At 47.5% G+C, this 25,853-nt stretch overlaps 1 protein-coding gene across 1 annotated transcript in view; it reads right to left on the bottom strand.

Annotated features, from left to right (window-relative positions):
• Window positions 1-25,853, bottom strand: part of CBL (Cbl proto-oncogene) — a 106,899-nt gene that overhangs the window by 11,363 nt on the left and 69,683 nt on the right. Inside the window, exons 10-12 of the mRNA XM_079789400.1 lie at window positions 22,799-22,927; window positions 22,037-22,411; window positions 19,644-19,738 (exon numbers count right to left, since the gene is read on the bottom strand). Coding sequence (XP_079645526.1) covers window positions 19,644-19,738; window positions 22,037-22,411; window positions 22,799-22,927 — 599 coding nt within the window. The remainder of the gene's footprint in view (window positions 1-19,643; window positions 19,739-22,036; window positions 22,412-22,798; window positions 22,928-25,853) is intronic.

Below are 25,853 nucleotides of genomic sequence, written 5' to 3'. Positions count from 1 at the left end.
AGGGGACGTGCAGAAGACAACTGATCAATGATTCTCATCATTGATGTTTCTATCTCTCTGTCCCTCTCCCTTCTTCTCTGAATTCAATAAAAATATATTTTAAAAAAATCTTTCATTTTATGTTTTAAAACTTTTCATAATAAAATGTTTGGAGGGTGGGAGGCAAACAACCCATAAAGATTAGCAAAAAACAACAACAAAATAAGTATTGGTGAAGATGTAGGAAAATGGGTATTTTCTTTTTGTTGTTTTCTTTTTTTAAATGGATACTTTCTTACATAGTTTTGGAAATAAAGAAATATATGCTATAACTTTTCTGGAGTGTAATTCAGCAAAAGTATTTAACCAAACATACAAACCCTTATACTCAGAAATTCTATTTCTAGGAATTTCCCTGAGGAAAAAATAAAGGATGTCCACTGTAGCATTATTTATAACTAGAGGCCCGGTGCACGAAATTCACGCACTGGGGGGGGTGTCCCTCAGCCTGGCTTGCACCCTCTTGCAGTCAGGGAGCCCTCGGGGGATGTCTGACAGTCGGACGTCCTTAGCGCTGCCACGGAGGTGGGAGAGGCTCCCGCCACCACTGCTGCACTCACCAGCCGTGAGCCCAGCTTCTGACTGAGTGGCGCTCCCCGTGGGAGTGCACTGACCACCAGGGGTCAGCTCCTGCATTGAGTGTCTGCCCCTGGTGGTCAGTGCGCGTCATAGCAACCAGTCGTTCTGTTATTTGGATGATTTGCATATTAGCCTTTTATTATATAGGATACTAAGCGACAGGCAACCACCTGTTAAATAACAAGGAGCTGAATACATTTTAACTCTCCCCCCGCCACACCCGTCTGAAGTTGACTGTCCCTTAGTGCCTCAGGGGCTCTGGTCAGAGCCTCAGAGGTCTCTGCTCCTGCACAGTAGGTCTTATCTATTCCCACAGTGAGAGCGCACTTAGGTCAGCTCCTCTGCTTTGCAAGCAACTGAAATAATTTGAAAATCACTGCTGTAGAAGAATATGCAATGACATCCGAAGATGTTCGAGATACTCCTGGTGAAAAACAGCATGTGCAGTATGATTCTGTACACACAGAATGGCAGTGAACATACATCACATGCTAACTGAGGTAAGTTATGGATGACTTCCCTTTCTTCAGCAGTGCTTGTCTGTACTTTCTATATATTCTATACTTAGCACATTACTTCCATAAAAAGAAAAAAGTTATTACAAGGGCAATAAAATTTTTAAATTATAATTCTTTTTGTTGATGATGTTACTCTCTCTCTATAAAAGCATAATATGCTAATTAGACCGGACGCCCTTACAGGCGACCTTCTGGACAAAGCCGGGGCTGCGAGGGAAGCCCAGGTCACGGTGCCAGAGGGAAGCCAGCTCCGGCAGCCGGGGGAAGGCAGGCCTACTCTTGCATGAATTTCGTGCATCGGACCTCTGATAAAAATATAGAAGTGCACCTCCTCATTAAGCATTCTGCCAACACATATTTTATTTTTTAAATACATTTTTTACTGATTTCAGAGAGGAAGGGAGAGGGAGAGAGAGAGATAGAAACATCAATGAGAGACAGAATCATTCTGCTCTCGTCAGCACCCGGCTCACAGGTCCCAGAGGCACGCCCAAAGCCTCCTGCTCTCTGTCCTATGCTGTCCCTTCCATATTTTATTTACTCACTATTTATTTTAAAATATCTTCATTCATTTCAGAGAGGAGGGAGAGGGAGAGAGAAACATCAGTGATGAGAGAGAATCATGGATCAGCTGCCTCCTGCATGCCCCCTAATGGGGATCGAGCCTGCAACCCTGGGCATGTGCCCTGACCAGAATCGAACCTGGGACCTTTCAGTCCACAGGCAACTCTCTATCCACTGAGCCATACCAGCTAGGGCCCAGCACATATTTTAAAACATTCACCATCTTTTGTCACAGAAATTCTACTTTGGCTTCATCTCTGATTATGTACAAAAATGTTCATCAAAAATTTATTACAGTAAAGCTTTTAAACAAAATAAATATACACCAATGGGGGGATAATTAAAATATGTGATAGTAATAGTCACATTATATATGTAATCATTTAAAGTACAGATTTTGAAGAACTTTTTAAATAGAAAGAAATGCCCAAGATACAATGCTAAGTTTAAAAAAGAGAGAGTATAATACTCTATCTTGATCGAAAACATAGATACGTTTTACATGTTTACAGCCATGGCCAAGCAACAAGCCATCTAACCACCTGCCCGGAACAGCCACTGAAGAAGCACGATAAAATACAAGAGAAAGGCCTTGGGAGAGAGCTGAGAACCGTATGATCTCATGCATGTGGGATCTGAAACTGAAACTCGCGGACACACACAGCACATGGCAGGGGCCACAGGGAAGGCGTATGGGTTTGGGGAGAAGGGGGCCTAATATGAGGTGACAGAAGGGGATCTGACTCTGGGTGGTGGGGACACCATGCAATACAGATCTGGTCACAGAAACTCACACCTGAAACCTACATGCCCACGGTGACCAATGTCACCCCAATCAATTAAAACCAAGAAGGCTTATTGGAGACCCAGAAACGAGGACATCTAGTGGTCGGTGTGAGATGACACCAGATTTCAACCACTCCCATAAGGGACACATTCAAGAGGCAGACTCAGTGAGCGCCAAAGCCTTGCTGCACCAAGACCCGGCCCATAAATGTGTCTCCTACACAGCAACTCTTCCTTTATACACACAGAGGGTCCGCACGGCCAATTGGCCTGGAGGACAATTCCTCCCAGCGACACCAACAACAATCAAGACTTAACTATACAAACAAGGACCAAGACGGAGGCATAGGGCGGAAGCCTGATTGTTGCCTACCACAACAATTTTGAGACTACGACGGGAGAGCAGAGCAGACACCATCCAGAACCACCGGAGGGCTGGCTGAGCAGATGCTCTACAACTAGAATAAAAGAGAGGGGTACTCGGGATGATGCTGATGCCGGTGACCCAAAGATCACACTTTAAGAACTACGGCTCAGGCGACACAATGGCGGTGTGGAACGTGCTCGGCGCAGTTCCCCCGGCGGTCTCCGGCTGAGGGGAAGGCTCCACTCGCTGCCGAGCACGGACAGACGAGCCACTGGGAGACATGGGGTGGGAGACTCCGCGCTTGCTGACCTTCGAGTCCTTCAAGAATCTCAACGCCCCGGAAGCAGCCAGGTGCGCACGCTCGGCGACTGGCCACCGCTGCAGACCCAAGGGACGACGCAGCCACCCCGGACCAGCCCACCGCCGCGCACCGGGCACACCAGAGCTTCGCCGAGCCCACGGCCCAACGAGTTCTGCGGCGGCTGCCCTGGAGCTCTGAGAAAATGGCCGAAGGAATTGCTGAGATGGAATTGACCAACAGGAAATGGGATCAAGAAGACGAAACCCCGCTGGGTCCTGGATCCGGGTGAAGCCGCGCGCCCCTGGGTCCGGGTGAGGCTGGGAACTGGGTCAGGGTGAGGCTGGGTCCCGGGCTCGGGTGAGGCCACATGCCCCTGGATCTGGGTAAGGCCACACGCCCCTGGGTCCGGGTGAAGCTGGATCCCGGGTCTTGGTGAGGCCGTCTGCCCCTGGATCCGGGTGAGGCTGGGTCCCGGGCCTGGGTGAGGCCACGTGCCCCTGGGTCCGGGTAAGGCCACGCGCCCCTGGGTCCGGGTGAAGCTGGATCCCGGGTCCGGGCGAGGCCGTGTGCCCCTGGATCCGGGTGAGGCTGGGTCCCGGGCCCGGGTGAGGCCATGCGCCCCTGGGTCTGGGTGAAGCTGAATCCTGGGTCTGGGCGAGGACATGTACCCCTGGATCCGGGTGAGGCTGGGTCCCGGGTCCGGGTGAGGCCGTGGGCCCCTGGATCCGGGTGAGGCCACGCGACCCTGGGTCTGGGAGAGGCCACACGCCCCTGGGTCCAGGTGAGGCCACGCGCCCCTGGGTCCGGGGGAAGCTAGATCCTGGGTCCGGGTGAGGCCGTGTGCCCCTGGATCCGGGTGAGGCTGGGTCCCGGGCCCGGGTGAGGCCACGCACCCCTGTTTCCGGGTGAAGCTGGATCCCGGGTCTTGGTGAGGCCGTGTGCCCCTGGATCCGGGTGAGGCTGGGTCCCGGGCCCGGGTGAGGCCATGTGCCCCTGGGTCCGGGTAAGGCCACGCACGCCTGTTTCCGGGTGAAGATGGATCCCGGGTCCGGGTGAGGCCGTGGGCTCCTGGGTTCGGGTAAGGCCACGCGCCCCTGGGTCCGGGTGAAGCTGGTTCCCGGGTCCGGGTGAGGCCGTGGGCTCCTGGGTTCGGGTAAGGCCACGCGCCCCTGGGTCCGGGTGAAGCTAGATCCCGGGTCCGGGTGAGGCCGTGTGCCCCTGGATCCGGGTGAGGCCACGCGCCCCTGGGTCCGGGTGAGGCCATGCGCCCCTGGGTCCGGGTGAAGCTGGATCCCGGGTCCAGGTGAGGCCATGTGCCCCTGGATCCAGGTGAGGCTGGATCCCGGGTCCGGGGGAAGCCGCGTGCACCTGGGTCCAGGTGAGGCCACGCACCCCCTGGGTCCGGGTGAGGCCACGTGCCCCTGGGTCCGGATGAAGCTGTGCCCCTGGGTCCGGCCGAGACCCAACCAGAGGGAATCGAACCTGCTTTACCACCATTTGTCCACCATCCAGAGCTGAGGGGTCAGTGCCGACATGTACACATAAGGAACTGGTGGACATTGATATTGAGTCTCAAAAGAACTGTTGGTCCAGAAACTCACTACAGACTGATTCATTTGCCTGTCAGCATAACTATTATTGCTCATCTCACATTCAGTTCATATAAGGATATCTCTAGTGACACATGATCTCGCTCATCTAGGGGAAATGATGAACAACATAGACTGATGAACAAGAACAGACCCAGAAACAAGGAGGCATCGATCGGACTGTCGGGCCTCAGAGGGAGGGTAGGGGAAGGTGGGGGGAGGGGGGAGAGATCAACCAAAGGACTTGTGTGCATGCATATGAGCCTAACCAATGGTTAAGATCAACAGGGGGTTGGGGCATCCGTGGGGAGGGGTGTGGGATGGGAATGGGGGGATGAGGACAAATATGTGACACCTTAATCAATAACGAAATTTAAAAAAAAAAAAAAGAAGAAGGCTTTGGAGAGCAGCCGCACAGCCAGGACTCGAGAGGCGGCCGGGGTTCCGGAGCAGGGAGCAAACTGACGGAAGCGCCACGCTACGCCCGGGGTTTCCAGGGTGTTTCAGCAGGCGGGGAATTCGGGGTGTCAGGATGGCCCATCTGTGAGGGGCCACAACCCTGAAGAAGGGAAGGGCCGAGGAGGAGGGTTCACCTGTGCTGCAGGTTCCCTGGAGTCAGGCTGACCCCTGACCCGTGTGCCTGGAGTCAGGCTGACCTCTGACCCGTGTGCCTGGAGTCATACTGACCCCTGACCTGTTTGCCTGGAGGCGGGTGCTGGTTCCTCAGGCAAAAGCAGCCACCGAGGAGGAGCAGACGCTGGCTGTACTGCCAGCTGGAGTAACAGGCAGGCCTTTCCAATAACTATGTGTTCAGTAAGAACAGAGAAGGAAGAATTTTTATTAGAAAACTAAAATCAATACATTTTTGGAGAAACCAAGATGGCAGCATAGGTAAACACCTGAACTTGCTGCCTCGCACAACCACTTCAAAACTACAACTAAAAGACAAAACGGACATCATCCAGAACCACAGGAAGGCTGGCGGAGTGGAAATTCTACAATTAGAAGGAAAGAGAAAAGCACACTGAGACTCAGAGGAACTGCGGAAGTAAAGGCAGAGGTACGGAGGTGCATGTGCGCGGAGAGGGCTGGCAACTGAGGACACAGCTGGCTTTTTCAACCAGCAGGGAGACACAAGCTCCCAACTGCTCTGAACTCCAGTTCCGGGTGAGACTCTGCGGACCCAGACTCATACGGGGAGAAACTGGACTGTCTGGCAGCGGGTGGAACTCGAGGGCGGCTTTCTCTCAGAGGGGCTTGCAGTGATTACCAAGGGACACTGAGACCTGGGGGCCTCTTAGGGCAGGGCTGACGGGAAGCCACTTCTGTCTGCTCTGCCCTGAGACTCCGCCCGATCCAAGCTGTGCGCAGAGGCTTTTGCATATGAATGGCCTGTTCCTTTGAAATCTAAACTTACCTAACAAACTGCAGCTGAGTCAGAGAGACCCAGAACATCCAAAAGAAGGCCCAAGGCCCCACAGCAGCTTGCATTGCTTCACAGCTGGGCCTCATCTGGGCACCTCCAAAACCCAAACAAAGAAGTGGAATCTGCAGATCTCTCCGTAGCTCCTGCTGGGTGGCCTCAGGCAGAGGCTAAATTAGCACCTCCTTGGAGATCCAAGAGCCAGGGTACCCAGGGGTCAGAGTGGGACCATCCAGATTACAACTCTTCAGATCCATAAGGGAAACACTCAGGGGGCAGACTCAGTGAGCACCAAAGCCCCACTGAAGCAAGTCTTGCCTCATAAGGGTGTCTCCAGCACAGAAGTTCTCCCATCATAGACACAACTGATCCTCACAGTCAATTGGCCTGGAGGTCAATTCCTCCCAGTGATACCAACAACAATCAAGGCTTAACTACAACAAGACTGTGCACACAGCCCACAAAGGGCTGCACCAAGAGTGTCCACCTCAGGTAATTGGGGAGGCTGAGCCACAGGGCCCTATAGGACACCTAGCACACAAAGCCACTCTATCAACACAGGGAAGCAGCGAAAATGCAGAGACAAAGAAACAGGTCACAAATGACAGAAATGGAGGAAAGCAAACTACTGGATATAGAGTTCAAAACCACGGTTATAAGGTTTTTCAATAATCTTCTAGAAACCACCGATAAATTTAGTGAGACTCTTGAGGATATGAAAAAGGACCAACTAGAAATTAAGCATACACTGACTGAAATAAAGAATAATATACAGAGATCCAACAGCAGACTAGAGGAAGGCAATAATCAAGTCAAAGATTTGAAATACGAAGAAGCAAAAAACACCCAAACGAAAAAGCAAAAAGAAGAGGAACAATTGTAATAATCTGAACAATAAAGATTTATTTAAAAATATTTAAAAAAAGCTGATGCTAGCCCTGAAATAAAATAAATACATTTTTGAAAATCACATGGAAATTCTAGAACCTAAAATTATAGTATCTGGCCCTGGCCAGTTTGGCTCAGTGGATAGAGCGTCGTCCTGCAGACTGAACGGTTCTGAGTACAATTCTGGTCAAGGGCATGTACCTTGGTTGCAGGCTCCTCCCTGCCCCGGGCCTTGGTTGGGGCACGTGCAGGAAGCAACCAATCGATGCATTTCTCTCACATCGATGTTTCTCTCTGTCTTTCCCTCTCTGTTCTACTCTCCCTAAAAATCAATGGGAAAATATCCTCGGGTGAGGATTTAAAACAAAAGAAAAAAACCCAACAACATAAAACCCATAGTATCCGAAAATACAAATTCAATAGATGGACTTAGGGCAGATTAGACACTGCAAAGTGATAAAGGAAGTGGAAGATAGCAGGAACTATTCAAAAAAAAGAAAACAGAACGAGCATGACACCCACGTTAGGAATGGTGAGAAGCCGGCCTTTAGGGCACAGGAGGGCCAGCAAGAGAGGAGAGAGACTATATACTCAGGATATTTTAAGAAACAGTGGGCTTGAATTTTCTAAGCCATTAGCAACATCTAACCACAAGAAGGAGTAAAGCCCACAAACCTCAAGGACATTAAGAAAACTGCTGGGCCCTGACCGGTTTGGCTCAGTAGATAGAGCGTCGGCCTGTGGACTGAAGGGTCCTAGGTTCGATTCCGGTCAGGGGAATGTGCCTTGATTGCGGGCACATCCCCAGTGGTGGGTGTGCAGGAGGCAGCTGAACGTTTCTCTCTCATGGATGTTTCTAACTCTCTATCCCTCTCCCTTCCTCTCTGTAAAAAATCAATAAAAAATATATATTAAGGAAACCAAGATGGCAGCATAAGGTAAACACCTAACTGTTGCCTACCACAACAATTTTGAAACTACAACTGGAAAACAGAGCGCACACCATCCAGAACCACCGGAAAGCTGGCAGAGTGGAAAACCTACAACTAGAGAAAAAAGAGAGGGGGACGCTGAGCCTCAGGAGCTGTGGAGATCCGTGAGCGCGGAAAGGGCGGGCGGTTGAATACGCGGCAGGCTTGCTCACAGCGCGCGGAGAGGGAGGGCAGCAGACACTGCGTGGCTAGATTTCTCGTTTGGGAGAAAAAGAAAACCTCCCGACTGCACCGAAATCCAGCTGCGGTCGGGGAGAAACTGGTCTGTTTGGCAGCGGGCGAGGCTCGAAAGCTGCCTTCTCTCAGAGGCGCACAGCCATTGATTAGGGCACGGAGAAACCGGCCCTCTTAGGGTGGCGCGGACGGAAACCAAGTTTGTCTGTGCCATTCTGAGACTCCGCCCCATCCGAGCTGAGCACAGCCCTCCCAGTGACTGGATTTCTCGTTCGGGAGAAAAACAAAACCTCCGGTCTGCACTGAAAACCAGGCCCAGCTGGGGAGAAACTGGTCTGTTAGGCAGCGGGCGAGGCTCGAAAGCTGCCTTCTCTCAGAGGCGCGCAGCCATTAATTCGGGCACGGAGAACCCGCCCCTCTTAGGGCGGAGCAGATGGGAAACCAAAGCTTGTCTGCGCCACCCTGAGACTCCGCCCCATCCAAGCTGAGCACAGAAGCTCTCCCAGCGGAGACACTGCTGATCCTCACAGCCAACTGACTCGGAGATCAATTCCCGCCAGTGATACCAACAATCCCAACCTCTCTGAACTCCAGTTTCTGGGGACACGCGGGGGACCCAGATGCCTACAGGACTCTCGGCCATTGGTCGTAGAGTGAGAGTGACTTTTCTGTCCGTGTGGACGACACCAGATTTTAACCACTCTCATAAGGGACACATTCAAGAGGCAGACTCAGTGAGCACCAAAGCCCTACTGTGTCTCCAGCACAGCAATTCTTCCGTTATAGACACAGCAGGCCCTCACAACCAATTGGACCGGAGATCAGTTCCTCCCAGTGTACCAACAGCAATCAGGGATTTTAACTACACCAAGACTTTCCACTCAGCCCACAAAGGGGAGTACCAAGAGCGACCACCTAGGGTGATTGGGGAAGCTGAGCTACCGGCCCCTATAGGTCACTGACCACACAAAGCCACTCCATCAACACAGGGAGGCAGCCAAAATGTGGAGACATCGAAGTATGTCGCAAGTAGGAGAAATAGATGAAAGCAAACTAATGGATGACACAGTGTTCAGAACCATATTTATAAGGTTACTCAAGAATCTTCTAAAAACCGCTGAGAAACTTGAAGAGACCTTCAAGGACCTAAATGAGAATACCAAAAAAATGGAAAAGGACCAGTCAGAAATTATGCATACACTGTCTGAAATAAAGAATATACAGAGTAGACCACCACACCCGAAGAGTCAAACCAAAGATCTGGAATATGAGGAAGAAAAAAACACCCAACCAGAGAGGCGGAAAGAAAGAAGAATCCAAAACTGTGAGGATAGCATAAGGAGCCTCCGGGATGGCTTTAAGCGTACCAATATCCGAATTTTTGGGGTGCCAGAAGAGAGAGAGCAAGATACTGAAAACTTATTTGAAGAAATAATGACAGAAAACTTCCCCCACCTGGTGAAAGAAATAGACTTACAAGTTCAGGAAGCGCACAGAACTCCAAACAAGAGGAATCCAAAGAGGACCACACCAAGACACATCATAATTAAAATGCCAAGGGCAAAAGACAAAGGGAGAATCTTACAAGCAGCAAGAGAAAAACAGTTAGTTACCTACAAGGGAGCACCCATACGACTGTCAGCTGATTTCTCAACAGAAACTATGCAGGCCAGACGGGAATGGCAAGAAATATTCAAAGTGATGAATAGCAAGAACCTACAACCAAGACTACTCTACCCAGCAAAGTTATCATTCAGAATTGAAGGGCAGATAAAGAGCTTCATAGATAAGAAAAAGCTAAAGGAGTTCATCACCACCAAACCAGTATTATATGAAATGCTGAAAGGTATTCTTTAAAAAGAGGAAAAAGAGCCCTAGATAAAAATTATGAACAACAAATACATATCTATCAACAAGTGATTCTAAAAATCAATTGAATTAAAAATCTGAGGAACAGAATAAACTGGTGAACATAATAGAATCAGAGGCATAGAATGGGAGTGGATTGATAATTCTCAGGGGGAAAGGGGTGTCTGTGTGGGGGGTATGGGAAGAGACTGGACAAAAATCATACACCTTTTTGTCCAGCAGGCCCTTATTATACACCTATGAATAAGGACAACAGGGGGGAGGGAACTGGGTGATGGGGAGATATGGGGGGAAAAGGAGAAACAATTGTAATAATCTGAACAATAAAGATTTATTAAAAAAATATATATATATTAAAAAAAAAGAACACGCATACATAACCATAGTATATCCATCAAAATAAAATTAACATTGATCTATAAAAAAAGAAAAGAAAAAAAAGTAAACTGCTGGGACCCAAGACCAGGAGGCCCAGAGAGAAGACATCGCTTTTAAGGGAGCACTCCGAGGCCAGCAGCTACGTTTTCAGCAGGAACAACGACAGCCAGGAGGCAGGGCGTTGCTATTTTAAAGTTCCACGTGACAGTAACTCTAGCGTAATACTAGATACAGTGAAAATACCTTGCAAAAATGTCACAATGAAATAAAAGATATTTTCTGTCAAACAGAAGATGTTTTCCATCAAACGAAATCTGGGAGCATTCACTGATGGGAGACACGTACATTCACCCACCCCACGCCTGTATGCTCTCTCTGGCTCTGTCTCTAAAGGAAGCTCTTTGGGCCGAAGGAAAAGATTCCAGATAGAAGCATGGCAAGCAGTAAGGGTTGAGGAGACTGGATAGTAAGTATGTGGGAAATTACATGTACGCAAAGTGTGAAGAGCCAGACTCTACTGAGTCCAGGGTACATGAAAGGATTGCCCAGAATAACTGTTAAGAAGAATTATTAAAGGGGGAAATGTTAAAACTACTTTGAGAAAGTAGGAAAATGAACCAAGAAAATATGGGAAAAAGAATGAAAACAAATATTCCAATTATTATAAGACAAAGGCTGCTAGATTGGACTTAGGGGGAAATGTATATGCTGTTTATAAGAATACCCCTTAAGTGAAAGAACACAGAAAGCAGAAGGATGGTCCAAGATCATACAAACACCAACTAAAGGAGAACTGATGTAGCTACTCTATTCTATTTTTTAAATACAGTTTTATTGATTTCAGAGAGGAAGGGAGAGAGAGAGAGAAACATCAATGATCCTGGTGAAGAATCATTCACAGCCCAAACAAAAATTATGGAAATTAAAAAATATACTTTTTAAACAGTATATTTTAAACAATTGATCAAAGAAGAAATTACAAGAGAAATTAGAAAATATTTAGAGGGGAATAAAAAGGAAAATCACAAACCAAAACTTATGGGACTCAGTGAAAGTAGTGCTAAGGGGTAAATTTATAGCTGTAAATGTTTGTTAAAAAACAGGACTAGCCCTAGCTGGTTTAGCTCAGTGGATAGAGTGTTGGCCTGTGGATTGAAGGGACCCGGGTTCGATCCTGGTCAAGGGCGCATGCCCTGTTTCAGGTTCCATCCCCAGTAGGGGGCGGGCAGAAGGCAGCTGATCAATGATTTTGTCTCATCATTGATGTTTCTCTCTCTCTCTCTCTCTCTTTCGTATATTAAAAAAAAGTTTACCTCAAAATGAAGCAAGGACCTAAATGTAAGACCTAAAATTAAATAAATCCTATATAATAAAAAGCTAATATGCAAATTGTCCCCTTGGGAATTTGACCGACCTGGAGCTCGAACGCTCGCTATGGCGTGCGCTGACCACCAGGGGGCGGCGTGGCATGAAGGAAGGCCCCGGCCGGCAGCCGGCAGCCAGGGGAAGGAAGGCCCCAATCGGCCCTGATCACCGGCCAGACCTAGGGACCCTTTCCGTTCACGAATTTCGTGCACCGGGCCTCTAGTTCTAAAATAAAACACTTAGAAGAAAACATAGGACAAAAGCTTCATGACATTGGACTTGGCAGTGATTTCTTGGAAATGACACCAAAGGCACAGGTAACAAAGGAAAAAATAGACAAATTGGACTTCATGAAAGTTTTGCATCAAGACCAAAATGGCAATCCATAGAATGGGAGAAAATTTTTGCAAATCATATATATGATAAGGGATTAATATCCAGGATAAGAACTTCTAAAATTCAACACAAACAACCTGATTAAAAAAATGGTCAATGGGAGGAACCAAGATGGCACTGTAGGTAAACGCCGGTAATTACCGCCTCCCACAACCACATCAAAATAACTACTAAAATACAGAACCATCATTCACAACCACCTGAAAGCTGGCTGAATGGAAGTCCTACAACTAGAGAAGAAGAAAGAACATTGAGACTGGTAGGAGGGGCAGAGGCGTAAAATGGGTTGTGTGCCCTTTTTTTTCCTTCTTCTTTTTTTAAATATCTATATATTTGGGTCCTCTCTTTCTTGATGAATCTGGCTAATAGTTTATAAATTTTATTTATCCTTTCAAAGACTAGCTCTTGGTTTCATTGATTTTTTTTTAAGTCTCTATGTTACTTATTTCTGCTCTAATCTTGATTATTTCCTTCCTTCTACTTATTCTGGGCTTTTCTTGTTATTCTCTTTCTAGTTCTTTAAGTTGCAGGGTTAAATAGTTTATTGCTGATTTTTCTTGTTCTTTGAGGTAGGCCTGTAGTGCTATGAACTTCCCTCTCAGGACTGCTTTTGCTGTGTCCCAGAGATTTTGGGTTGCTGGGTGTTCATTTTCATTTGTTTCCAGGAAGTTTATTTATTTATTTATTTATTGATTGATTGATTGATTGATTGATCTCTTTGTTAACCCATTCAATGTTTAATAACAGGCTATCTAGCCTCCATGTGTTTGAATGTTTTTGAGTGTTTTTACTGTAGTTGATTTCTAATTTCATTCCACGGTGATCTGAGAAGATGCTTGATATGATTTCAATTTTCTTAAACTTGTAGAGACTTGCTTTGTGTCTTAACATGTGGTCTATTTTTGTGAATGATCCATGTGCACTTGAGAAGAATATATATTCTGCTGCATTGGGGAAAAATGTTCTATAAATGTCCATTAAATCCATCTGATCCAGTGTGTCCTTTAGAGTCACTGTTTCCTTAAGTTTTTGTCTGGAAGATCTATCCAGTGAAGTCAGCGGGGTGTTAACCTTTTGCACTCGGATGTTGAGTGTGACTCGACATGGTTAGCATCGGTAGCAGCTCTTTTTATACTCTTTGAATGTATCAATAATTTGAAATATAAAAAAATCCAAATAAATAAGTTTGTATGAAAAGAAACTCCAGTTTTTTATTCTACTGCTGCGCTTTGTAAAATCCGGGGTATTTAAAAAATTAAATCCCGAGTAGAATAAAGGAATCGAGAAAAAAGCAAGCAAGTGCAAAGGGTTAAAGTCCCCTACTATGACTGTATTGTTGTCGATCTCTCCGTTAAAGTCCTCCAGAAGGTTTTTTTATATATTTAGGTGCTCCTATATTGGGCGCATATATGTTCACGAGGGTTATATCCTCTTGTTGGATCGATCCCTTTAGTGTTATGTAGTGACCTTTGTTGTCTCTTGTGATGGCCTTCATTTTAAAGTCTATTTTATTGGATATGAGTATTGCCATTCCAGCTTTTTTTCCTTTTCCATTTACATGGACAATTTTTTTTCCCATCCCTTCACTCTCATCCTGTGTGTGTCTTTTGTTGAGGTGGGTCTCTTATAGCCAGCATATAGTTGGGTCATGTTTTTGTATCCATTCAGCTACCTTACACCTTTTGATTGGAGCATTTAACCCATTTACATTTAGGGTTATTATTGACAGGTATTTATTTATTGCCATTTTAATTCTGTATGCTGAGGTTTCTCTCTTTGTTTCTTCTTCTCATTACAGCAATCCCTTTAGCATTTCTTGTAATGCTGGCTTGGAGATGATATACTCTTTTAGCTTCTTTTTGTCTGGGAAGCTCTTTATTTCACCATCTATTTTGAATGATAGCCTTGCTGGATATAGTAATCTCGGTTTCAGATCCTTGCTCTCCATTACCTTGAGAGTGGCATTGAGTACTTCATGCCATTCCCTTCTGGCCTGTGGAGTTTCTGATGAGTAATCAGGTGTCAGCCTTATGGGAGCTCCTTTGTAGTAACAGTTTGCTTTTCTCTTGCTGCCTTTAAGATTCTCTCTGTCTTTAATTTTTGGCATTTTAATTAAGATGTGTCTGGGGTGGGCCTGTTTGGGTTCTTCTTGCTTGGGGTTTCTGTGCCTCCTGAACTTGTGTGAATTTTTCCTTTACCAGGTTAGGGATGTTTTCTGCCATTATTTATTCAAACATGTTCTCTAACCCTATCTTTTGGCCTCTTCTGGCACACCTCCTATGTGAATATTGTTACGTTTCACATTGTCTCACAGCTTCCTTAAATTGTCCTCCTGTTTTTTAATTGTTTTTTTCTTTTTGGTTCTCTGATTGAGTGATTTTTTTTCAGCCCTGCCTTCCAATTCACTGATTCGATCCTCGGCTTCCCCTAATCAGCTGTGTATTCCTTCCAATGTGTTCTTTATTTTTGCTGTGTCATACTTTATCTCAGACTGTTCTTTTTTCATAGTTACTATATCTTTTTTCATGCTGTTGAGCATCTTCATCTTCACCATCATTACTCTGAACTCTGTTTCAAATAAATTTTTACCTCTGCTTCATTTATCTCTTCTTCTGGAGAATTCTCTAGTTCTTCCATTTGGGGTTGTTTCTTTGTCTCCTCATTTTGGCTGTCTGTTTGGGTTTGTGACTATGTATTAGGTAGATCTGCTATGCCTCTCAAGCTCCAGTGCAGGACAGTGTCAAATGCTGTTTCTGACTAATTAGATCAGGCAAAGACTCAAAGCCTGCAGAGCCTGCTGGCCTATAGATTGATAGGATTCCAACTTGAATTGCCCCCAGGCTATTGTCCTCAGGTGTGGTGAGAGTTTTTTCAACAGAGTGGGGCAGTGGCTTCTGCCTGGAGGCTAATTGTTATTTTTGGTCTCTTCAGTGACTGAGGACAAGGTGTTTTCCAATAGGGTGAGTCAACTGTTTGTCCTCCGCTGTGTGAGGGAATGACTCAGCCCAGGAAACTGGGGGTGACTGCCTTCTGAGCTCTATCCCCCCGAGTCCCCAGTCCTGGTTTCTGCTCACACAGCTCCAGTCCACTGTGCCCTCCTTCTGCCGGAGCACAAGGTGGGTGGCTACACAGGGAATTTTGTGCATTGGCCCTTTAAGAGGGCTTCCTGGCAGACAGCACCCCACTGCTTTTCACAGCCAGATGTTATGTGGGTACCCTCCTCAGATTTGGTGCTCTCTGCTGGGGAGCCCAGCTTGGGGATTAGATCCCAGAGTTCTCAGGTGCAACCCCCCACAGTTGAGGTATCTCTACAGAACTTCAGTTGCTGTCTGCAGCACCCGGCCAGCCCTTTTGTGCCTCTGCCTCTCCTACTGGTCTCTGTGCAATCTCCAGTTTCGGTCCTCAGGTATTAGGGTTCTCTCCTGTGAGTTTTCCATTCATTATTCAGAAAGTTTTTCTGTATTTTAGTTGTAATTTCAGTTTGTTCCTGGGATCATGTTCATGCAGTATCCACTTACTCTGCCGCTATTTTTAATCCTCTCTGTGTGCCCCTTTTTTTAATCGGGAGGGGTATCTCAGCTGCAGAGGCCTCCCACGAGGAGCAATGGGTCCCAGCCCGACACCAAACCCCCAGCCCAGGGTTCCAGAGCTGGGAAGAGACATTCCCATAACTATGGGTTGTAAAAACCAGTGGGGATTGTGGCTGAGTGACAAGGAGGCTGCTGGAGACCCAGGCAGTTTCGCTTAAAGGGCCAGCACACAAACTTACTCAGACATGATCCCTCTAAGATACAGTGCCAGGTGGCTTTGGAGGACCCAGGGACATATAGGAAGGAACTGGATTGTCTGGCACTGTCGCGGGAACTTAGCAGCAGATTTCTCCCAGATAAGGAGTCCTCGCAGGGATCACTGTTCCTGTGTTGGGACCTCCCCTGTTGCAGAGCTGACTGACAGACATATCTGAGTTTCCATCAGCCTGGCTGACACTGTTCGCTCTGCCCTGGTGATTCTCTGAGACCCCGCCCCACCCAAGTCGTTTGCAGCGGCTTTTCCATATCAATTTACTATCCTGACTCAGTCTTCAGACTTTGGTAAAATCTCTCAAACAAGCAGCAGCTGGAGCCAGCATGCCTCAAACCTATCAATAAAAGGCCAAGACTCGGCACTAGCACCAGCCTGCCTTGCTTCACAGCTTGACCTCGCATAGGCACTTCACAAGCCCAATACAAGTAGCAGCCATCTGCAGATCTCTCTGTAGCTCCTGCCCAGTGGCCCCAGGTAGTGGCTGACTTTACACCTCCCGGGAGGCCCCAGAGCCAGTGCACCCAGTGGACAGCTTCAGACCATAGCAGATTACACATCCACAAGTGACACACTCAAGGGGAAGATGCAGTGAGCACAAAAGCCCCACTGAAGTAAGTCCTAATCCATAGGGGTGTCTCCTGCACAGCAGCTCTCCCACTGTAGTCCCTGCCAATCCTCACAGCCTGGAGGTCAATTCCTCCCAGTGACACCAACAGCAATCAAGTCTCAACTACAATAAGACTGTGTTCACAGCCCACACAGGGGCACACCTAGAGTGCCCAGCTCAGTTGAGTGTGGAGACTGAGCCACTGGGCCCTATAGGACACCTACTACACAAGGCCACTCTATCAATTCCAGGAGATATAACAGCTCTATCTAATACATAGAAACAAACACAGGGGAGCAGCCAACATGCAGAGACAAAGAAACATGTCACAAATGAAAGAAATGGGAGCAAGCAAATTACTGGATACAGAGTTCAAAACCATGGTTATAAGGTTATTCAAGAGAGCTTCAGTTGACTCAAAGAGAACTTCAAGGGATTTAGTGAGGCTTTCAAGGATCTTAGTGAGAATGTCAAAGACATGAAAAAGGACAAGTCTGAATATACTTACTGAAATAAAGAATAATTTACAGGGATTCAACAAGAGAGGATTCCGAGAAACAAATCAATTATATGGAATATAAGGAAGCAAGAAACACCCAAGCAGCAAAGAAAAAAGAAAAACAATACAAAAATATGAAGATAGTATAAAGAGCCTCTGGGACAACTTCAAGCATAACAACATTTGCATTATGGGGGTGAAGAAATAATGACAGAAAAGTCCCCTACTGGTGAAAGAAATAGACTTACAAGTCCAGGAAGCACAGAGAGTCCCACAGGAATTTAAAGAGGACCACACCAAGACACATCATAATTAAAATGCCAAGGGTTAAAGACAAAGAGAGAATCTTAAAAGCGGCAAGAGAAAAGCAGTTAGTTACCTACAAGGAATCACCCATATGACTGTCAGCTGATTTCTGAACAGAAACTTTGCAGGCCAGATGGGAATGGCAAGAAATATTCAAAGTGATGAATAGCAAGGACCTACCACCAAGATTACTCTACCCAGCAAAGCTATCATTTAGAATTGAAGGGCAGATAAAGAGCTTCAGAGACAAGATAAAGCTAAAGAAGTTCAGCACCACTTGAAGGGTATGCTTTAAGAAGAGGGAGAAGAAGAAAAAGATGAAAAATATTAACAATAAAATGGCAATAAATACATATCTATCAACAATGGAATCTATAAATCAAAATAAACGAACAAGGAATCTAATGTACAAAATAAACTGGTGAATAGAATAGAATCAAAGGTATGGAAACATGGAGCAGACTGTTGAATGTCACAGAGAAGGAGAGGTGGGAAGAGATTAACCAAAGGTTTTATATGCATACCAGAGGCCCGACACGAAATTCGTGCAAGGGGCTTGGTCCTCGCAGCCGCGGCTTCATCCGGAAAGATGTCCGGAAGTTCATTCAGCTGTCCAGCCTAATTAGCATATTACATTTTTATTATTATAGATATGCATTACCTATGGACACAGACAATAGCGTGTTCATCATAGGTAATGCATGGGGCGGGGCAGGAACCAGGTGGAGGGGGGCAATGAGGGAAAGAAGGAGGGACGTCTGTAATACCCTTAACAATAAAGATTTATTTAAAAATGGTCAATGGCCTTCAATAGAAATTTCTTTAAAGAAGATATATGAGCAATGAGCACATGAAAAGATGCTTACTATCATCATTAATCATCAGGGAAATGCAAAACAAAATTACCAGGGAATACCACCTCACACCCATTAGGATGGCTGATATAAAAAAATAAAAATAGCCCTGGCTGGTTTGGCTCAGTGGATAGAGCATCAGCCTGCGGACTGAAGGGTCCCAGGTTCGATTCTGGTTAAGGGCACATGCCTGGGTTGCAGGCTTGATCCCCAATGGGGGACATGCAGGAGGCAGCCGATCAGTGATTCCCTCTCATCATTGATATTTCTATCTCTCTCTCCCTCTCCCTTCCTCTCTGAAATCAATAAAAATATATTTTAAAAATAAATAAGTAGAAAAAAATTTAAAAAAAACCCACAAACAAACAGAAAATAACAAGTGTTGGTAAAAATTTGGAGAAATTGGAACCTTTGTGCACCATGGTTTGGGATGTAAAATAGTACAGCTGCTGTGAAAAACGGTATGAAGGTGCCTCAAAAAAATAAATAGAATTACCATATGATCCAGCAATTCAACTTCTGGGTATACACCCAAATAACTGAAAGTAGGGTCTTAAAGAGATAATTGCTCACCCATATTCATAGCAGCGTCATTTGCAATAGCTAAAACAAGAAGGGCCCAAGTGTCCATTGACTGATGAATGGATAAGCAAAATGTCGCACAGACATGCACTAGTATAGCATTCAGCCTGTAAAAGGGAATGTTCTCCAACGGGCTGCAATGAGACGAACCCGGAGGACATTCTGCTGCGGGAAATAAGCCAGTCACAAAAGGCCAGCTACTGTATGATTCTACTTACGTGAGGAATTTAGAGTAATCAAAATCACAAAGACAAAAAGTATAAGGGTGGCTGTCAGGGGCTGGCAGAAGGGGAAATGAGGATTTATTGTTAATAGGTATAGAGTTAAACAAAATAAAAAGAATTATGGAGATGGTGATCATTGCACAATGTTAAGTTTTAATTAATAAAACTAAACTGTATACTGATAAATAGGTCAGATGAAAAATTTAATGTCATGTATTTTACCACAAAAATAGCAGGTACCCAAGAATTAAGAATTAAAATAAAAAATAAGAATTCAGAAATTAATTTTTTTTAAATCAACAAAATCCAAAATTGTTTCTTTGAAAAAATATAGTAAAATTGATGAACCTCACCCAGCAGGACTAATCTCTGTACATTTACACAGAAAAGAATGGGAGGAAATAGTCCAAACATAAGCAGGGCGATTTTTCTATGTGCAAATGCAGACCCATTTTTACTTTCCTCCGAGTTTACTTTTCTGTAGGTGAACCCTTTAGAAGGACAGTGCCCCGGGGTGAAATGCAGCGTTGTAGACTCACCTGGCAGCCAGGGAATAAATGGCATTGGCCGACGCGGAAGGTTTGATTTTGGGGTGCTCACACTCTGGACCTGCTAATGGGCTGCTATTCATATTCTGGAAAGAAAAGTTTTGAAAAAGGACCTTCTTAATACAGCTAAGCATCGCCTCTTACTAACCTATTGACAATAACAAGAACAGTAACAGACACAGACCTCACTCCACGCCACTCCCGGGTTATTACATCTAACCAAAGCACAGCTGTTCCAGGCTCTGAAAAGCTCGAATGTAGGGAGGTGAGGGAGATAGAGATAAAAAACAAGCCAAGGACATAATGTATTTTTTCTTAATTCTAGAAATATTTGTGAAAACTGTCTACACAAATACCATTTCTAGCTTTAAAAGCCTATTTTTCTATATTGATGCCACCACAAAGTCAATCCTAATCTCTCACCGAAACGCCACTTAAACCTGCACCCCTGCCCTTGCAGTCATTCCTGGCCACAGCATTCTCAACCTCCCCCTTTCACTTACATTTTCCCCCTTAGATTCTAACTACCTGCGGGTCAATTCTTGCTTCAATAGCTCGTCTCAAATTCAACCTGTCTCTAGCCAGGTTCAAAACCTCAAGGGCGCGCACGTGCATGCGTGTGTGAGCATGAGTGTGTGTGCGTTTGTGCATGTGCGAATGTGCGCGCACACATGTGTGCACGCATGTGTGAGTGTGCATGAGTGCACGCATGTGTGAGTGTGTGCGCGTGAGTGTGCGCATGTGTGTGTGTGCACGCACGCGAGTGTGCGTGAGTGTGCGTGAGTGTGCACGCGTGAGTGCGCGTGCGCGTGTGAGTGTGTGTGCGCGCGTACGCGTGTGAGTGAGTGTGTGGGTGTGCGTGTGTGTGCGCGTGCGTGTGAGCGTGTGTATATGGTTTCCTGTCCTGTCCCCACCCACTGACTGCTTTCAAACTTACTGGGTCTTTGTTCCTCACCCTCTCAAGGCTCTGCCTACTCTGGCTGCCCCGCCTTCTCAGACAGCTCTTCTCCTTCCTGCTCACGTAGCACCAGCCATGTCCCCCCAGGTCATTCCTCAAACGCTCTCCGAAGCCCCGCTGCTTTCCCTCCCCCTGGAACTCTTTCCCCAGAAGCAGCAGGCTCCTCCCCACGCTCCAGGCCTCGCTGAGCTGCCCCAATCCCCCTTTGCCCCATTCTTCTCTCCAGCACTCATCCATGTCCAACACCCTGTATGTTTACTAACTTCTCTTTTTTATTTTCTGTCTTTCCCCCACTAGAATATAGACTTTATAAGGGCAAGAATTTACGTTGAGTGCATAAATGAACCAACAAAAGAATGAATATATCTCTTCCACCCTCAGTTCCAAATCCTTTATATCTCATGCTTACAGAATGGACCCCTAACCTGTCTTTTTTCAATCTATTCTCTTATCAATCCATTCTACCTACAATTATTGGAGTCATCTCTTTATAATTAAAAAATGTTTTTATTTATTTTAGAGAGGAGGGAAGGAAAAGGCAGAGGGAGAGAGGGGAAGATTGTGAGAGAGAGAGACATCGATCAGTTGCCTCCCATACGTGCCCCAAGCAGGCATCCAACTGGGAGCGGGACAATGCTCCACCGAGCGAGCCAAGCTGGCCAGGGCGGCGGGGATCTCTTTAAACTGGCATTTTGGCCATGTCACTCCACTAAGTTAAAACTTTCAATGCCCCCATTTCCTACCAAATAAATTCAAGTCCTTGTGGGAGGGGGTCTCCAAGGCCCTCTAATCTAGCACTAATGCCCTTTCTAGCCAACTTCCATACTTGGATGCACAACATTTCTGCTCGCTCACCCGCCCACTCATTCTGTACTGCACTGAAGCGTGTCCGTCACTGTCGCTCTGACCTCCTCAGAGCCGGACACGCTTTGGAAAGAGTCCTTCAAACTCAGAAGTCACTCTTTCCGGAGAGCCTGACCGTCTGCTCTATCTGGAAATAATTTCTCCTCTAAAACTTGTGTTTTTATTTAGACTGCTTTCTATTTCTTCAGGGTAGGGGCTATATTATCTTTGAATCCTATATAAAACCTATCATAAACACTGACACCTTAAATGCCACCCACAAGTATTTCTCCTTTTTTCTTTTATTAATCCTCACCAAAGGATATATTTTCCATTTTTAGAAGAAGAGAGGAAGGGAGAGAAAGGGGGGAGAGAAAGAGAGAGAGAGAGAGAGAGAGAGAGAGAGATCAATTGGTTGCCTCCCACATGTGCCCGACTGGGGCTGGGGATCGAACCTGCAACCCAAGCATGTACCTTGACCAGAAATCAAACCCGCGACCCTTTGGTGCAGGGCTGATGCTGGGCCACAGGCCAGGCCACAGATACTTCTGAGCGGCTAAGTCGTTTCAAAACCAGGACTCACCACGGAGGCGCCCAGACTGAAGGCGCTCCCAGGCCGAGGCCCCTCTGCTCTGGGCTCCGTGTGGGAGGGCAGCGAAAAGGGCAGGGAGTGCCGGTTGGCCAGTTCCCGCCCTGTCCAGGGCTCCCCAGGGCTTGGGGTGACGGGCGCTCTGGGGATCGGCCGAGGCAGCCAGGACTCGCCCAGGCGGCTGGAGGGCACGGGCGGCAGCTTGTCCCTGGATGACGAGTCGGCGGGGGTACAGGGCAAGGGGCGTCTCTGCGGCCGGGCCTCAGCGCCCCCGGAGTACGGCCGGTCGGGAGGGGGCGGCGGCGGCAGGTCTCTGAGGGTGGGGGGCGCTGGCAATGGCTTGTCCTTATGCAGGGCACCGGCCACAGCCTGTGGAGCAGGAGGGAAGCAAGTCAGGGGCGCTGCGGGGACCAGAGGGGGGGGGGGGCAGAGGGGGGGACTAGAGGGGGGGTGGGGGAACCAGAGCAGCGGGGACCAGAGGGGGGGGGACCAGAGCAGGGGGGGGGGGACCAGAGCAGGGGGGACCGGAGCAGGGGGGACCGGAGCAGGGGGGACCGGAGCAGCAGGGGGGACCAGAACAGGGTGGGGAAGAGCAGGGGGACAGAGCAGGGGGGACCGGAGCAGCGGGGACCAGAGCAGCAGGGGGACCGGAGCAGCGGGGACCAGAGCAGCAGGGGGACCAGAACAGGGTGGGGAAGAGCAGGGGGACAGAGCAGCGGGGACCAGAGCAGCAGGGGGACCGGAGCAGGGTGTTACCTTGGGCGCCGCTCCCAGGCCCGCCCCCGCGGGGGCGCACGCGCGCTGCTGCAGCAGGTCCAGTCGGGGTGGCACGGGCGGCAGGGGTGCCTGCGGCGCCAAGGAGAACGGCGAGGGGGGCCGCTCCACCTGCAGGGGAGACCTCACCGTCACTCTGTTGGGCGAGTGCACCTTCCTCCCCTCCCCGAGCTGCGGACAGCGAGCCCCGGTGAACGCCGACCACCCTGCCAGTGCGCACAGGCCGGTTTTGTTGTAAGTTACCATCTTCCACCTCTTCATGTTCAGATAAATAATGATATTAAACACAGAAACCCACATGAAGAGAAGGGAGCGGACATGAACCTCTCAAGAAATCACCTGGACAATGATGTTTAGGGGTAGAAAAACCCAGGAGATCAAAGATATAAATTCTGTTGGTTGTTACGGTAGAAAAAAGAGCTTCCTAAGAGGAAAAGGCTCAATCAGATCACTAAAAGGCATGGGTCCTTCTGAAGAAGTGAGTTACTTCAATTCAGTAATTACAGGGATTAGTTCCTTCTGTCGGTTTGTGCCCTAAACAGTGAGGAGCCAAATGAGAAGAAACCGTAGTGCCCACCCTTCCCACCTCCCTGCTCACCCGCGGCAGCCCGCCCGCCCGCACTTCGGTCCGGCGCTGCCGGTGCGGTGCGTGCGGTGAACGGAGTGAGCATTGCTCCTGCCTTCACCCCTCACAGTGCCAACTGAGAAGCTAAACGCCCAGTTCAGAAAGCGAAATCATTAGTCAAGTTAACCCGCCTTCATCGCTGATTTCTGGCTCGTCACTGTCCTGTTAATTTCCCATAAAATGATCTCAAGTCTATGGCAGCCTTTTCCTTGTGCCTATCAGCCCCGCCTGGTGCATTAAACCGCCGTCTCATGGTGCTCCTGGCTTCCAGGCTTTTTTATCTCAGCAAATCCTTTGCTCACCATTACCACCCTTAACTACTCACCAACTCAGACACCATCCGTCCATAACTCATTCTCCCCCTTTTATTCTGGAATTCCCACTTTCTCGCTTTGTTCAAATTGTTTCCCCGTTTGAAGGGCCCTCTCTGCCTATGTTTTTATTGACTTTAGTGAGGACGGGAGAGGGAGAGAGAGAGAAACATCAATGAAGAGAGAATCATCAGTCAGCTGCCTCCCGCACGCCCCTCCTGGGGGTCTAACCTGAAACCCGGGCCTGTGGCCTGACCAGGAATCGCACCGTGACCTCCTGGCTCAACCACCGAGCACCACCCACCAGGTCGGCCTGTCCTCTTTGGAAAAGTGTCTGTCCAGGTCCTGTGCCATTGCTTTAACTGTACAGTCTGTCTTCCTTTTGCTAAGTTGTGTGAGTCTTTACACACTTTGGAAACCAGCCCCTATGAGCCGCGTCATTGGCGAGTACGTCCTCCCACCCAGCGGGCGCCCTTTGCATGTTGAGGCTGGTTTCTTCTGCTTTTTAGTTCGGTCCAGTCCCCTCTGTTTATTTTTTTGTTTCTCTTGCCCTAGGAGATGTTTCAGTAAAAATTCTGCTCCGTGAGATGTCTGACAATTTACTGCCTATTTTCTTGTAGATGTTTTATGGTTTCACAGCTTACATTTAATCTTTTGTTCACTTTGAGTTTATTCTTGTGTGTGGTGTGAGTTGGTGGGCTGTCCATTTTCCCAGCACCATTTATTGAAGAGGCTGTCTTTACTCCAGTGTGTGCTCTTGCCGCCTTTGTCAAATATTAATTCCGGATAAAAGCAAGTGTTGATTTCTGGGCTTTCTGTTTGTTCCATTGATCTATATGCATGTTCTTGTGCCAGTACCAGGCTGCTTTGATTAAAATGCCTTTGTAGTATAGTTTGATATCCAGTATTGCGATCCCTCCAACTTTGTTCTTCTTTCTCAAAATTGCTAAGGCTATTTGGAGTCTTTTTTGGTTCGATACATTTTTGGAATATTTGCTCTAGACCTGTGAAATATGCCGATGGGATTACACTGAATCAATAGGTTGCTTTGGACATTTTAATGATGTTAATTCTTCCAAGCCATGAACACGATATATACTCCCACTCGTTAGTATCTTCCTCTATTTCTTTTTGTACAAAATTCATGCACATTAAAAGGGGATTAATTAGAGGAAATATTTTAATATTGCTATTTGCCCTTTCTCTATAATAGAAGTATCAGAGATGAAAGAAAATTAGTAAAATGTATATGAAAACCTTCCTCCTGTCAGAGTCTGGGGCGCACCATGGGAACCAGAGTCAAGTCCCCGCCCACCCACGTGCTCCTCGAAATCACGCAAGACTCAGACTCAGCTGGCCCCATTGGGCTAGACCCAGACCTGACCCCACCCCCATCAAGCCCCGCGGGCAGGGGGCATGGCCTCAGGTCCCCTGGCCTGGCGCTGGGTCAAGGGGCGCGGCCTGAGGTCACCCATCAAACCCTGCCAGGTGGGGGGTGTGCCCTGAGGTCCCCCATCAAGCTCTGCTGGGCAGGGGGCACAGCCTGAGGTCCCCTGTCAAGCCCCACCAGGCGGGGCGCACAGCCTCAGGTCCCCTGCCCCAGCCCAGCGCCACACAGCCTCAGGTCCCTGCTGATTGCTCATTAAGGCTCATTACGGGAACTCGGCTCTGCTATGGGCGCAGCCATCTTGTGATATGGAAACCCTGCCTCCACTGTGGGCGCAGCCATCTTGTTACAGTATGATGGTCAATTTGCATATTCCCTCTTTATTAGATAGGATTTATTTATTTATAATCCTCACCCAAGGATGTTTTTTCCATTGATTTTTAGAGAGTAGAAGGGAGAGGGAAAGACAGAGAGAAACACCAGTGTGAGAGAGACACATTGATTGGTTGCCTCCTGCATGCCCCCGACCAGGGCCTGGAGCCTGCAACCAAGGTACGTGCCCTTGACTGGAATCGAACCCAGGACCCTTCAGTCTGCAGGCTGACGCTCTATCCACTGAGCCAAACCAGCTAGGGCATCTTCCTCTATTTCTATCTTCAATTTCCCATAGTTTTCTGAGTACAGGTATTTTACCTCCTTGGTTAAGTTTATTCC

Source organism: Cnephaeus nilssonii, assembly GCF_951640355.1.
Source record: "Cnephaeus nilssonii genome assembly, chromosome: 13".
In the NCBI taxonomy this organism is placed as follows: Eukaryota; Metazoa; Chordata; class Mammalia; order Chiroptera; family Vespertilionidae; genus Cnephaeus; species Cnephaeus nilssonii.
Note: the sequence above shows the minus strand (reverse complement) of the source record. Positions and strands in the feature narration are given on the sequence as shown.